Here is a 14,660-nt window from a genome sequence, read left to right as displayed (position 1 = left end):
CATTGGCACAGAGGGTTAATCTAGGAAAGTGACTTACATGATCTGGCCTTCCATCTGTGAGGAGGTACACAGCCTGTGTGTTTGAGTCAGCCAGGGCCATTTTGAGTGCTGACAGGGTGTTGGTGGACCCTGCCACGCCCAGTCCACGCACCCACTGCCAGGCACTCTGGAGGCTCCCCTCGTTCACCTCCACAGCTCGGTCCTTCCACCCTGACGCCCGGCTGCCGAACTTCACCAGATTGAACTTGGCTTTGTGTCGCAGTTGCTCCTGTAGGCAATGGAACAAAAGAGAGGTAAAAATATGATGATAATCTTCATTTATTTGCTTCATAAGGGGCCCGTTTCATAAAACCTGTCAGCAGTGACAAGTTGTCATAGATGTGACACGCTACTGAAATCCTTGCATCTGATTAGCTGAGAGCAAATTTGTCATAGAAATGTGGCAGTTGTCACTGATAACAAGTTTTATGAAATGGGCCCCTGATCTGTAGAGCAAAGTTCTACAAGATGAGAAGGTACATAGTAGTATGTTACATTGTTGTAGAATATTTTGCTGGCCGAGGAGTTGTGACTACTATATTATACATCATATATTTCACAAGGTTTTCATTTTTGTAAACTTAGTGAGTAGAATGCAATTCGCGAATCTAACAACACACAAATATTATTAACTCTGAAACTGGCATGATTGAGATGTGCACACATACATGTAGGCCATACTGGTAAGGAGTACACAGTACATATTAGGTGTGTAGTAATACAGTTTAGTAAGCTCCTTTTTGCACAATGTGTAAAGGTTGATTTCCACTCACCTGCATTAACTTGTACATTTTTTCTTTGACAAGTCCCAAATGGTTCTCCATGGAGTTTGAGATGTCGATAAGGATGTAGACCTGGTCCTCCACAATGGTTCCAAACAGTTCCCTGCTACCTTGCTGCAGCCAGTCCAGTCTAGGGTCAGAAAACACGAGTAGAGACTTCTAAGTTCTATCCACAGGATACGCCTTTTATGGGGGACTGAAGTGTGATATCATAGCTATTCAACGCCATGGAAACTGGTCCTTAGACACAATCTCACGTTGACCAAATATCTGTGAACACAACTGTTGCTAACCATGCTCATAACTGGTTCCAACCCACTACCCAAAGCCTTGTGCAAAGGTATTTTGTTTGGAACCAGGACTAAGCTATGAGAAAATACTGTGACATCATCAATTCAGAATTCTATAATTATGCAGGCACTAATTCTAACCATTAAATTTCTTGCAAATGTTTCTGACACAAATCAAGAGGAAAAAGGATGCAGTCTTTTGTTTTAACACAGGCTGATGAATACATTGTAAGATGACTGGAATAGCTTCGCTTACTGTATAAGCTGTTATTTTTGTGAGGGTTTAATTTTTGCGAATTTTGTGAATCGCTGTTGGACGGCGAATTTAACAACACACAAAGATGTCGCCATATGCAAGGGTAATTGTGCATTTACAACAGCCTCGGTATCAATTCGCGAAAACAACATCTCGCAACAATGTTTGTAACCACATCATTCATGAAAATATCTGTATGTGGAACAGTTTCTACAGTATTCCAACTATGAATTGGGCAGCTATATAAGATAAGGATAACCATAAGACAGAGAAGACTCAGACATGGTGGTATGATAGCTAAAAAATCTGCTGAATGATCTTCTGAAAAACAATGCATACAAGTACATCACAACAGGTGACACAAATGACCTCACGATGACCTCACCTCCTCTGCAGATCATCAAGGGCCGCGGCCATCTTTCTCTCGTACACTCGGTGCACGTCAGCCGTCACGTGGACGTGTTTGATGGAACCATCCTTCCACTGGAAGTGGCAGAACCTGTCGCAGTACTTGGCGTTGACCAGCTTGTTTCTACTTTCCTGCACACGACAGATATATGACACGTTGTTATTTGACACCATACAAAATAATGGACAAATATTGCTGAAAAAGATATTCAAGGGTGGGTATGAAAGATGCAGTATCTACATACATAACAAAAATAACAAATGGAAGAACAAGACAAATTACAGGAAGCAATTCTATTTCATGGTTGGAGCTATAAATAAGACATTGACTATTTCGATCATTAATCATCATCAAATTGGCAGGATACAGGTAGATTTACCTAGTGGCTGTCATTATCATGCATCAAACTATACTTTTGCAGAGAATACACTTTAGAGACTCACGGCATCTGTGAAGTCGTTGTGAGGCGCTTGCTTGATGTCTACCACGCCGTCGCAGTGTCGGAAGGAGCACGTGGCGAGGACGTCGTAGACGTCCAGCCTGCGGGCCTTGAGCCCTCGTTTGGAGAGCCACTCCTTGGAGCTCATGTACTGCTCACTGCGCTCCTTCTGAGGGCCAGTCTCTAGTGGCTCTTCATCCGGCACTGGAAATAAATAATATTGATAATAACAAGCTATATGATTTATAATGCCACTCTGTGGAGTGCTCTAGAATCGAAAGGGGGAAGGGGGTTATAAGAAGCATAGGAAGTACAGGTACAAGAACATCAACAGAAACATACAGAATCAAAAAAGAGGCATTACACAAGTGGGTTTGTAGACCACTTTTGAAAGAATCTGATGAATTTTTAAAAACTGAAGGTAAGTTATTTCACAAGGTTGGACTGGCCTGGGCAAAAGCTTGTGAATGTGTGCTCCAAGATGTTGCAGGGATGTACATGTAATTCTCAGATGCTTGCAAAACACCTATTTCATCACTGGGATAGACAAGGGACCTTGTTTCATGAAGAGGTTTGCACCTACTAACACTGAAAGTTGCTATTACTACAGATACCATGGAAAGAAGGTCAATGATCAATGCTGGTTGATTCTGGATGCAGTGTTGCCATGGTGACCATAGTTGCTGCAGTGCCTTTCATAAAATGCCAAAGGAGTCTTATCTGAGCACTGCAGAATTGTGAAACATACATCTCAGTAATGCATTGCACTTAACACTAATCTCCAAAGCATCTTGAAATGAAATGCAGCTTGAAATAATTTTGTAATCACAACGAATACTGGGGGGAAAATACAAAAGATTGAAGAGCATCATCACTAGACTTTTAATGTTGACTGAGCCAGGCTATTTTTTTTTTTTGCATGCGATTCACAGTTTTCAAACTGTATGTATTCATGCTTTTCCTGTGACACTGTATAATAATGACTCCTATTAGAATGACACAGATTTCACATAATGCATACATACACTGCAATGTTTAGACAGTTCAATCAAAATCACAGTACAGAAAGGTTGATTTATAAGAATATATAGCAGTTGAAAATTTGGCATGACCACTGACCATCCTGCCTGGTGTCCGGCACATGTTCCAGGATGGTCTGGACCTCCCCCAAGATAGCCCTTGCTTCCTCCAGCTCCTGCCACATGTTGATTACATCCTCCCTCGTCCCCGCCCCGGGGGGAACCCCACTCAGGGGAGCTTTGGTATCGTGGTTGTACGAACTATTGCCATTGACGTCCGAGTCCAATTTGTTGAAAGCAAAGGCATGGAATCTAAAATAAACGGGAATAACACCATGAAAACTTCCTGCAATGATAAATATCTTTGTAGAATATTTTGTTCTATACCATATAAAACAAAACAAAATGATGTCTCACACTCACATGGGGTGTAGATTGCTACGCCTACAAGATTACACAGCACACTTAAATAATGCCATGATCGAGTGTCAATATTTCCTCAGCCAAAGGTTAATGATGCTTGCCGCTCAAAAATGATACTGTCAATGCAGTTATTCCCCTGTTGGAATTCCTGCTTTTGATTCTACTACAGTGCACTCTTGTTATAACAAACATGGTTTGTAACAAAATTCCGGTTACATCAAAGTAAAAATTCAGGCTGCAACATTATCTGCTCTCTATCTTTTTATTGTTTATTTGTTTGGTTATAATGCCATTTCGATATAACCCCACCCCCCCCCCCCCCCCCCCCAAAAAAAAAAAAAAAAAAAAAAATGCCGGTCCCGAGGACTTCGTTATAACAGGAGTCCACTGTATCATTGTCTTGTTTGTTTTTCTCCTATTTCTGCCCACTCCCAAATTTTATTTCCATCTATCTGTGACACCTCTAGACCATGTAGTCACTCTGATACAACACATCAATAACCACATAAAAATATGCATACATATCATCACTCCTAATGCAGAATTGATCATGTTCTGACTTTACTGACTTTACTGTGTTACTGCATGAATGTCTTGCTTACAGAGGAAAGTGGCAAGCATTGACTAAAGAAAACAAACTAACAAAACCCTACCCTTACCTACTAACTTCCCACATATTTCAAGCCCTCCTTGGCTTTCTGCCTGTTACCAACAACCTCCCCATCACAAGTTTCCAACTATGGTAGTCTATCTTACCTTCCTCCCGTCAGCTGTGCCAAGTCTTTGAGGAAGTGGACGGTTGTTGAGTCTGTGCTGTTGAATGCCACTGTGTTGACAGGTAGAGGGCCTCCCTTGAGTTTCTGGAATGTCAGCTCCATGGCAGTGTTGGCAGACGAACCCTCCGAGAACAGGTATACAGCTTCAATCTAAAAAAAAACCCCAAACAAAAACAGACATTAGAAAAACAAAACAAAAAAGAAACCATAGTAATAGCATGTCAACTTAGCAAGAATCTTTTCAGCTGGTGGAATACAGGGAAACTTTCTTGTAAGAAGCTGTTTGCGACTACTAAAATTTCCTTGGTGTATCGCGCATCTTGTTATATCAGGAATAGAAAGGAAAGAATATATGTAAAAGATATGGGACCTGCAAATTACCTCGTTGTAATAGGTGTCTCCCTATACCCAACGTTGTTAAAATATGGTTCCACTGTACAATACAGTGTACATGGTCAAATTCTGCACTGTAAGTGTAATTTATAAGGCCTCAATAAGAAATATGTCAGAACATGAACACAAGAACAGTTGACGAAAACTAGTCATTCAATATTGCTTGTCCAACAAATACTGTAGGCTTCTGTATTGCCCATTTGTGTCAGACAGTCATCATAATAGAGCTAATAAGAGGAATACAAATGTATATTCTATTCAGTATTTGTTGTAAGAAATTGTGGCTTTGATTATTGCAAGTAGATGAACATCTCAAGAACTGACATTACAAGAAAAGAGACCAAACTAGAAATGTCGCTAAGGCGACTGGTATGCCTCCGCCATAATGCAAGATTCTCCTAATAGGTCTATAGTACATGTAGACAATGTGTGATTACATTTTCACAAAATTGGCAAAATATTAGAATGACAAGTTTGTCACAAATGTGTTGAATGTTCACCTTCCTTGACCTAGGTTTAATTGGATGAATAGGAGAGCATGTATTTGGGGATTGAAGGACTTTAACTTGACTTTGACCCATTCATAAGTTTACGCATTGAGTAATTTTCAAGGTATGGAGAAAAAGTGCAATTTCTGTATTAAAAAGTTCATTGTTACCATTTTCGTCTGGCCTTTGACCCAAAAATTCATAGGATAATCACTGTCAGGCACAACATACATAAATATGTAGTAAGTTTCAAGATAACTTGAGCCACTTCTGAGATATGGAGGAAAAAGTTAGTTCAGCAATTTCCCTTGATCTTTGACCTTTTGACCTTTGAGGCAAACAAGAAAAGAAGAAAAAAATAAAGCTTCCAGAGAATCTCTATTAGATTATACATGCATACACCAAGTGTAAAAAAAAATAATAATCCTGCTGGCATTGCATAAATATGAGGGAAATAGTAAAATTTTGAAGTGTTGCCCTTGACCTTTGACCCCCGACCTTTGACCCATGAACCCCAAATTCTCTAGATAATCACTGCCAGTCAGTAAATGTATATATACTATGTTCCATGAAGATACCATGAACAATTTCCAAGATACGGAGAAAAAAGTGAAGTTTTAATATTTCTACTTGACCTTTTGACCTTTGACCTTTGACCTCATGACCCAAACTTTCACCAGAGAATCTTAATTGAGTAATACATGTATACACTAAGTTTCAAGAAAATATCTTCAGGCATTGCATAGATATGGTGGAAATAGTGAAATTTTACTTATTTGACCTTTTGACCTTTGACCTTGAGCATGTGCACCCAAAAGTTGATAGGCACAACTTCACCCCCTAATACACACACATGCCAAGTTTCATCAGGATACCTCAAAAGGTTTTTTAGTTACGCTGTCCACAAAATTCATTACGGACGGAAGGACGGACGGACGGACGGACGGACGGACGGACAACCCGAAAACATAATGCCTCCGGCACCACTTCGTGGCGGAGGCATAAAAAAAGAAGTATCACCAACCAATTATGTCACTTGAATGCGCAAACAGACAAGTATTCAATGCTTCCATACATATAACATTTGCTCGTGAGCATCATACAAGCCCACTGAAGACTAGTCTAAAGTTCAATTTAAAGGACAAGTTCACCTTCATAGACATGTGGGTTGAGTGAATGCAGCAATATTAGTAGAACACATCAGTGAGGGTTTGAGCAAAATCGGACAATCCGTTCAAAAGTTATGAATTTTTGAAGTTTCTGCTCAGTCACGCCTGGATGGAAAGACTACTGTAGCTTGTGATGTCACATGAGTACAACCATATAAAGAAAGAATAAAGAAAATTCGACATATTTCCATTTTTCTCGCACAACAAAAGAACGCTCGACTTCTCTCTTTCAGAAGGCAGGGGGAATAATATTACCCTTAGCATACGTCAGTAGCAAGACGGAGAAATGTGCACTTTATTCAAAAAGTAAAGTTTTGTGAAATTCTCTTTTTATTTTCCTTATGTAGTTGTACGCATGTGACATCATACTCTGTAGTAGTCTTCTCTTCCAGCAGTGACTGCGCAAATACTTAAAATATTCATAACTTTTGAACGGATTGTCCGATTTTCCTCAAACTTTCACTGATGTGTTCTACAAATACTGCTCCATTCTCTCAATCCTTATGTATATGAAGGTGCACTTGTCCTTTAATGGGGGAGGTGTTTATTATGGAAAATGGATGTAAAGGCAAAATCAGATCATCCTCAAGAGGTTGAGGGGAGGAATTTTCTACAGCTTCACCTGGCTCCAGAATCGATTTCTCAAGTACCTTTGTGCATCCATCTGTGTATCACACGCTAGCAGCGAACAAGTGATTTCTTGATTACATTACCATGTTGGGAACATAAATTGTGTTGTGCCTGTCTGGTAACCATGGCAACAAAGCTCCAGTCTCAATTTTCAGTAACTGTTTGGAAAAGCTGATGGTAGCACCCCTCCCCTTCAAGTGTTGCAGAAGATTTTGACTGGAGGAAAATGTCAACTATACAAGTACATGTATACAGTAGAGCGCACACATTATTCCATACAAAGTGCCTGCCGGTGGTGATCAATATTCAGATCACCTGGTTGAATCAGTCACGCCTCAGCGCACGTAGCTGCTTTGTGGGGGGAAGGCTGTCACAATGCATGGGAGAGTTTGTGTGTGGCCAAGAGGAAACAAGGGGCCTTGGAGAAGGAGCGGGTCTGCGCCTCAAACAGGGCCTTGGGAGCCATTGTGCTCATGAAAGGCGACTGGGGAAAATCAATGGCCTGTGTCAAATAGCTCTCTGTATTGGTGTTTCTTCTTTTGAAAACAGATGTTACGCATTTAGGAGGGAGCAATATTTATATAAAGGAGGCTCCTACATGGTACACACAGTGGCTACAATGTAGATGCAGACACTGTAGGCCCTACTGCTTGCTGTAGGCAGGTTGGTGCACAGAGAGTGTGTGAAAAAGGTTTTGTTTTTCTACACTGCATCCAACCAAATGACAGTCTATGAAAACTTATTGAAACACCCTTTTTTGTTGTTCCTTTTTTTTTTGTTTCCTCTCACTCATCTGTTCCAAGACTCTGTACCTACACCAGAAGGATGCTTCAAAAACAGCTTTTACGTTTCTCTGGTGTGTTTTCTTGTTGATATTGTGAACAATTCAATAATTTTCTCTAAAAATTTGCTTTATGATAAAGATATCTCCTTTGCTGCGGTGGGACACACAGAAGCTCATGCAAATAGTGTGAATGTTTGCAGTTGTTATCTAATCTGTTCCCCACCCCCAATCTAATCAAACTGAACCCGAGCACCTCCCCTCCCCCCCCCAAAAAAAAAAAAAGATTTAGAAAACAAATCAAAACAAGAAACATTTCATTGTCAAAGACCTAACTAGGAAAAAATTACCTTTATACATATACATAATGTGATTAGCTAACGCCAGCCATGTTGCCATCTTTCTATTGGTCTGTTAAGGACAATGCACAGTGGGGGTATGTGCCATAGACTGTGACGGGATCACTGTTCCACACTACTGCAGGCTAGAATTTGAACTCAAAACAGTCTTATCCAGGGTATCAAAAGCTCTGTCTATAAGATAGAACTGCTGGACTGCCTTGTAGTACACCTGGGTAAATTTGGTGATTCTGATATGCATGTAAATATCTTTGGATGAGCTAGATACCAGTGATCTGGTGATCTATTTGCTCATGTATTGTCCTAACGGGACAAATAGGCAGATCACAACATGGCTGATGGCACTAGCCAATAGTTACATAAGACCTAGAGAATGAATGAGAGAAAGCAGAGGGAGAAAGAGCAAATGAGAGAGAGATAGAGAGACACACACACACGTACACACAAACACATCTAAAATGTAATTCTCAATTGAGCTTGATCCTCATTTGAGCCCTATAGTTTCACCTTTGTCATCAAAACTGTGAGAAAACTGCAAGAAATACCAAGCCTAGTGAAGTCTTGAAATACTCGTTGGACACAATGGATGGTGTGTGCAACATTTACTGCACTGTTTTTTCACTGCCTCCTTTTTTCTTTTTTTTCTTTTTTTTTTTTTGGGGGGGGGAAATGGAGATTTCTTCTGATCTTGCTTTAAAAGAGAAGTGTAACATGAAACTTACATTTCTGTCGGTGAAAGCCTTGAGTACCCCCTCACAGGCGCTGGTCTCAGTCGTGGCAGCCACACTGTCCAACCCACGCACCCACTCCATGGCTTCATTCAAGGAGTCCCTGGTCACTGGGACGGCATGCTTCTGAAAGACTACCATGTCTTGGGCAGCCCTAAGATAAGTGAAAATTGACTACACTCTCTAAGGAATTGCACATTAAAAGGTTTGAAAGTTACTTTATACATGTACACTAAAGTAAAATGCTTGACCAGTTAAAAGTTGGCCTGAAAAGAAAGAGTAAAATCTGACCAAACTCGGAAGAAAATGGAAACTTTTGAAGTAGAATTTTTGCTAATTTCCATAATATGAATATGCAAATCAGTGAGATGGTGATGTCACTGCCTCACAACTTGCCATATAGTTTGCACATAAATTCTTGGAGTTTCTAGGTTGTATTTTTTTTTTCATATGCAATTATTCCTAAGTCTCAAATCTGAATATACGACTGATCACTGTTTCAAAGTTATTCAGAGAGAAGTAACAGAATGTTTCACACTTTGATGGCAGAATTGAATTTGTATCAGTTTTTGTATGCTGATGATGATATCATCTGCTCACAATTTCATAACTTCCCCAATTTTCATCTTTCACTATTGTGCTTGAAAAGTGGTACTCTTTCTTTACAGACCTACTTTCAACTGGACTACAATTCCCCTTTAAATGGGAAACCATTGATAAGGAGATACATGAATGCAACAGATCAAGTTCACTTCACCCAGATGTGAACAAATCTCATGAAAAGCTTTGGGCAATTGTCGTCTCCTAACATCAGTTGCCTGTCTACAAATGGCTTAGTCACTTGATTGTGGCATCTATGTAAATAATCCTTGTAAGGTTTTTTTTTTTCTCTATGGTCTACATGTATATCTTTTCTCAAATACATTTCAGAGATTATGTCTTGATGCATCGCCCATTACACCGATAACATTTTCTCGGACAGTTCATAACTCTTTGTCCTTTGTTAGCATCTTATACAAATGGAAGGTAATACAAAGAAAACAGTTTGATACACGACACTGACAGCAGTTTACAGGGGCCAAGACACTGGCACTTGTGATAATTTACTCACATCTCAACATACATATATCCTTTTTTCCTTGTTTATATTTGTGAAAATTTGGCATGGATTTTAAATCATCTATTTCCTTTGTGAAAATGATTTCTTTCATTTTCTCTTTCAACATACATGTAGATCAATCACTTTATCCTTAGATACATTCACACATGCTCAGTCATGATGAGTTGGCATATTTTATTACTATTAATAAAAGTAACAATGAGTTATTAACATTGCTAGTACATTGTACATTCAAGATATAAATGAAAGTTTTAGTTCCCATACACTGTCTTTGCAAGGATGTCAACCATTTTAACAGCATTGCAGTATTCTGAGGGCTGAGAAGGTGTATTTTTTTACCTTTCTTACAATAAACATGCTTTGTAATGCAGTTTGGGAAAACATTATTTTTAATGACAACTGCAGCATTTTTGGCAAAAAACAAAAACTAAAACGTAGAAAACATTGCATAAATTAACAGTTGGCATCTGTCTTTGGTGTTTAGGGAGGGCTACCAACCTGATGAGGTTGAACTTGGCAATCTGTGACACCTGGTCCTCCAACACCTTGACGATGGCGTTGCGGCAGTGGTCAAAGTGGTTGGGCGACTTGGTCTTGACGTCCAGCACGATGCAGATACAGTGCTCCTCCACCACGCCAAAGAGGCGTCGGCTCTCGCTGGTCAGCCAGTCAATGCGCCGCTTGTACAGGTTGATGGCCTGAAGGAGGCTGTTTTCGATCTGCTTGATCTTCTCCTTGCTCACTTTGACCTGCACATTCACAATCAATGAGTGGAAAAAAAAACCCCTCCATTAAAGCTTGACGAACAAATACACTTGTGCAAGTTGTCAATGCACTGGCATACCTTGTAAATCTCCATGTTATGTTTGTGACAAGGTACATACGGCAACTTTTCTTTTCCTCCCCTATCTTCAAAGATTTCCCATTTTGCTTTAGAAATGAGGCCAACAAAAAAGGCATTCTCAATGGTTGAATCATTTTCCAGACATCCCAACCTTTCTGACTGAAAAATAGGGATAATTTAGCTCAAAAGTAGGAAAAACAAAGCAGTTCCCATAGCAGCATGTAGTAAAATTATCAAGAAAAAAAAAAAAGGAAACTCCTATTGATACAAGAACTGGCATTGGTCAAAATTCAGATTCTTTCCTTCAAATCCCAAATGGTTGGAACGCCTGCAGTATCCCTACAAAATGATTTCTAAACATTTTAAAAAGCATTAAAAGTGAATGTCAAAATGAACTACACGACCATGATGACATTCCTCTCCTATCAATATTTTTTTTTCGCTTCATTTTGTACAGGAGACCATCTTTAGACTAATTAGACACTGACATAGCTTATTCAACGTAACATGCAAATAACATATATGTTTAAACAGAGCCAAAGGGCCATGGCACACTTACATTCACATTGTAGATCTTGCCGTCTCTCCTTGGAAACCGGGTAAACAATCCCTCGCCGTACCGTGAGCACACTGGCTTTTTGAGGGCACGATCATAGTCTAGACGGGGGAAAGACAGGCAGATTAAATTGTCATTTAGTTTACTATGCAGATCACATGCCAATAACAGCACAAAAGAAATCTAGACTCTTGGCTCTGTTCTCTATTCTGCCTCGTGTGGAACTAAGCTCAGCACACAAGCAAAGCTAATCCTCTCTGTAAATATGCTGTGGCTTTCAAAACAGCTTCAATTTGCATTGGTATATAATATGAACCAGTTGCACTTTTAACACTCAAATATTCATGCTGTAACTGTTGGCACCTATTCCAGCATCCAGAAAGAAAATTTCATATTCAAATTTAATGTGCCCAGCATTATTTGCCACTTACATTTCTCATTTGCAATGCTCCATGTACACCTGTACTTACAAATCGCATTTGTATTAACATCCTACAATGGAGTTTAACCAATATGCACAATCAAATGAATTTTTATGGGGGGTTTTTGTGTGTGTTTTGTTTGTTTGTTCGGGTTTTTTTTGCTTAACAGCTAGCATTGATATTATACATTGTACGTATATTGGCAATATCTGGTATGGCAACTGCCTCCAAAGTTGTCTGTAAAATAATGCATTTAAATACACTTCCATTTGTAATTTCTCTGTTTCTCAAGACTATGAACATTTTATAGGGAATTTGAAATGTATTGATAACATTGCCAACTGAAATGTTGGAAAATGCAACAGATGCATATACATTGTACACTGTAATATCAAACATTAAATACTTAAAAATTTCTTCTTCTTTTTCCCCCAAGAAGCAGTTAACTTTATCTTCATAATAATACATTACAATATTGTTACTGCTAATAGCGTAATGCTTCTCCTCCTCATCACCTTTCATGAATCTTAACCCTTTTAGATAATTTCTATCAACATGTTTGCCCTGTTGGTCTTATTGTTGCTATCAACCTAATTCTTTTCTTTTTTTATTGAGATATTGGAATTACAGTCACATATAAGCAACAGGAAAACAGCTTAAAAGAAACCTTACAATTCATTTTGCATTTTATAATATGATTATCATGCATAAGATGTTGGCAAGTGCAAGATTATGAAAAATATCCACTAAAATTCTAGTTTCCTCCCCCCCCCCAAAAAAAAAAGAAACCAAACCTTGAATTTTGATACAAATAGCTTGCTTGCAAAGTCTGCTCTGTATTTCTCTTTTATTGGTGACATGATCAACTATTCAAGCCTATCACACTTTGTATAAATTTTGAGAGTCCCCAACCAGTCTTGGACTCACCGTCGCTATGCTTGAAACCGATGGTTCCCAGGATCTGGTCTAGCTTTAGGCGGTTCCTCCTCAGGCCGTAGGTACTCAGCCACTTCTTGGTGGAGATCATCGCTTTGACGTCTGGCTCCCATGTTGTCTTTGGTGGCGGTTTGAGCTTGATGACCGAAGACATCTCCTCGAATGTCAACTGAGCCCTTCCCCCAGTGGTAGTGGGGCTCCGCCGTGGCCCCAAGTCAAACTTGGGATCTGCACATATACACATGCAATAAATCTTTAGCATCTCATGTTTTCTCTGTTAAAAAAAAAAAAAAAAAAAAATGTTGCTGTTGTGGCTCCAATCCTGAAGCAGTTTCACAGAATCTTGATTGTAATGCCCGCTCTCTCCCTCTCTCTTCTCCCTTGACAATACCATGGCTGAGGTGAAGAAGCATTCCTACTTCATGAATTATTTCAATTTGTATTCGAGAAATGCATGCAATTAATGATCACATAATGTTCTAATGGCTGTAAATTGTCAACATGAAATGAAAAAAAAAAGGAAGAAGTACTTGAGAGAGCTTTTCAGCGCCAATACCAGTAAAAAAGTCCCTGCTGAGTACTATAAACAATGAAGTGATAAAACTTGTCATAATTATACACAGTCCTGTCGCTATACCGGGTTGCGCATGGTGTCTGGTCAGGCTTAACTTGTTATCGATTTGTCTGTCCGTAGAAATCTACTGTAAAGTATAAAATGCAGAAGTCCAAATAATGTGTACCATAACTACTTGTATGTACATGTGGACTACACACACATACCAGGCATATTAAAAAGACACGATTGGCCAATGTCATGCCATGTAAATCACCACACTTGCGTGTAAGCAACAGGGCTGTGTATGATTAAGACATGGTCTAAATGCCAGTCTAATTGCACATTTGCATTTCAACTATAGGCCTAGGGCAGGCGCCTACATCAAATTCAGATGATCGTTTCTGACAAAACAAGTTAAAAGTGAAGTACTACAACACAAACAAAAAGGACAAAATACTTGTACCTCAAGATATAACTGTTTGTGAGGTCATGTAATACCAATGTAAGCGACAATCTTCACATAATAAAACAAGAAAGAAAGAAAATTGTAAGCAAAAAAACAACAACCAAAAAACAAAAACACCATGAACACACAAACAAACGTCTTTAGTTTGGATTTGGCATTACCATTAGTATTCAGCGTGATTAGGGTCTCCTCGTTTACATTGATAGTACCAGATACAGTCACAACAACACCAATACAATTTCTAACGTTATAAGTGACGTTTGGGGGGAAAAATCCACTCTTAAAATGGTTACTAAATGTTTTGATGCCGACATTGATGGAAGTGCCATAGGGCATAACCATGCACTAGCTAGATGCAGTCATCAAAGTTACAAACTACGTTGTGAGTTTATTATGACGTAGATGACTCCTGTGAAAGACTTACTTTCGAATTCTCTTGGAGAGCGAACATTTGCTGGATCAATTTCATACATTGTCCTTGCCTTGGTATGACTGCTGTTATTTTAGAATCAAAGCGCAAACATCGCAAGGTGAAATCAGAGTCCTATGATAACTCGACTTAGCGTATCACTCAGCAGTGGTAGTGCATGTGCAGTGACAACCGCTATCAGGCACAGCTACAGAGTACCCCATCCATGAAACGCAGCATGGTCGTGCAACACAGCGCCTCAATAGAGTTGCACCCCACACACGTAGGTGACCTCGCCCGCTGGATCCGGGTGGAAAACAACTGCCAGGGGAGCGTTTACTCTCGACTAAAGTCTCAGAATGCGTGGTAT

General features: G+C 39.5%; 1 protein-coding gene across 1 annotated transcript in view; it reads right to left on the bottom strand.

Moving 5' to 3' along the window:
• The window catches only part of LOC139710917 (uncharacterized), a 113,391-nt gene extending 99,037 nt beyond the window's left edge, over nt 1-14,354 (bottom strand). The window contains exons 1-11 of the mRNA XM_071622837.1: nt 14,306-14,354; nt 12,851-13,087; nt 11,505-11,602; nt 10,600-10,850; nt 8,976-9,135; nt 4,414-4,583; nt 3,335-3,546; nt 2,220-2,419; nt 1,753-1,907; nt 813-951; nt 38-268 (exon numbers count right to left, since the gene is read on the bottom strand). Coding sequence (XP_071478938.1) covers nt 38-268; nt 813-951; nt 1,753-1,907; nt 2,220-2,419; nt 3,335-3,546; nt 4,414-4,583; nt 8,976-9,135; nt 10,600-10,850; nt 11,505-11,602; nt 12,851-13,087; nt 14,306-14,354 — 1,902 coding nt within the window. The remainder of the gene's footprint in view (nt 1-37; nt 269-812; nt 952-1,752; nt 1,908-2,219; nt 2,420-3,334; nt 3,547-4,413; nt 4,584-8,975; nt 9,136-10,599; nt 10,851-11,504; nt 11,603-12,850; nt 13,088-14,305) is intronic.
• Nucleotides 14,355-14,660: the final 306 nt, after the last annotated feature.

The sequence above is a fragment of the Diadema antillarum genome, unplaced genomic scaffold, assembly GCF_040938485.1.
Source record: "Diadema antillarum isolate AM-2024a unplaced genomic scaffold, OU_Dant_1.0 seq00001587_RagTag, whole genome shotgun sequence".
Taxonomy (NCBI): domain Eukaryota; kingdom Metazoa; phylum Echinodermata; class Echinoidea; order Diadematoida; family Diadematidae; genus Diadema; species Diadema antillarum.
This window is presented reverse-complemented; position numbering and strand designations above follow the sequence as displayed.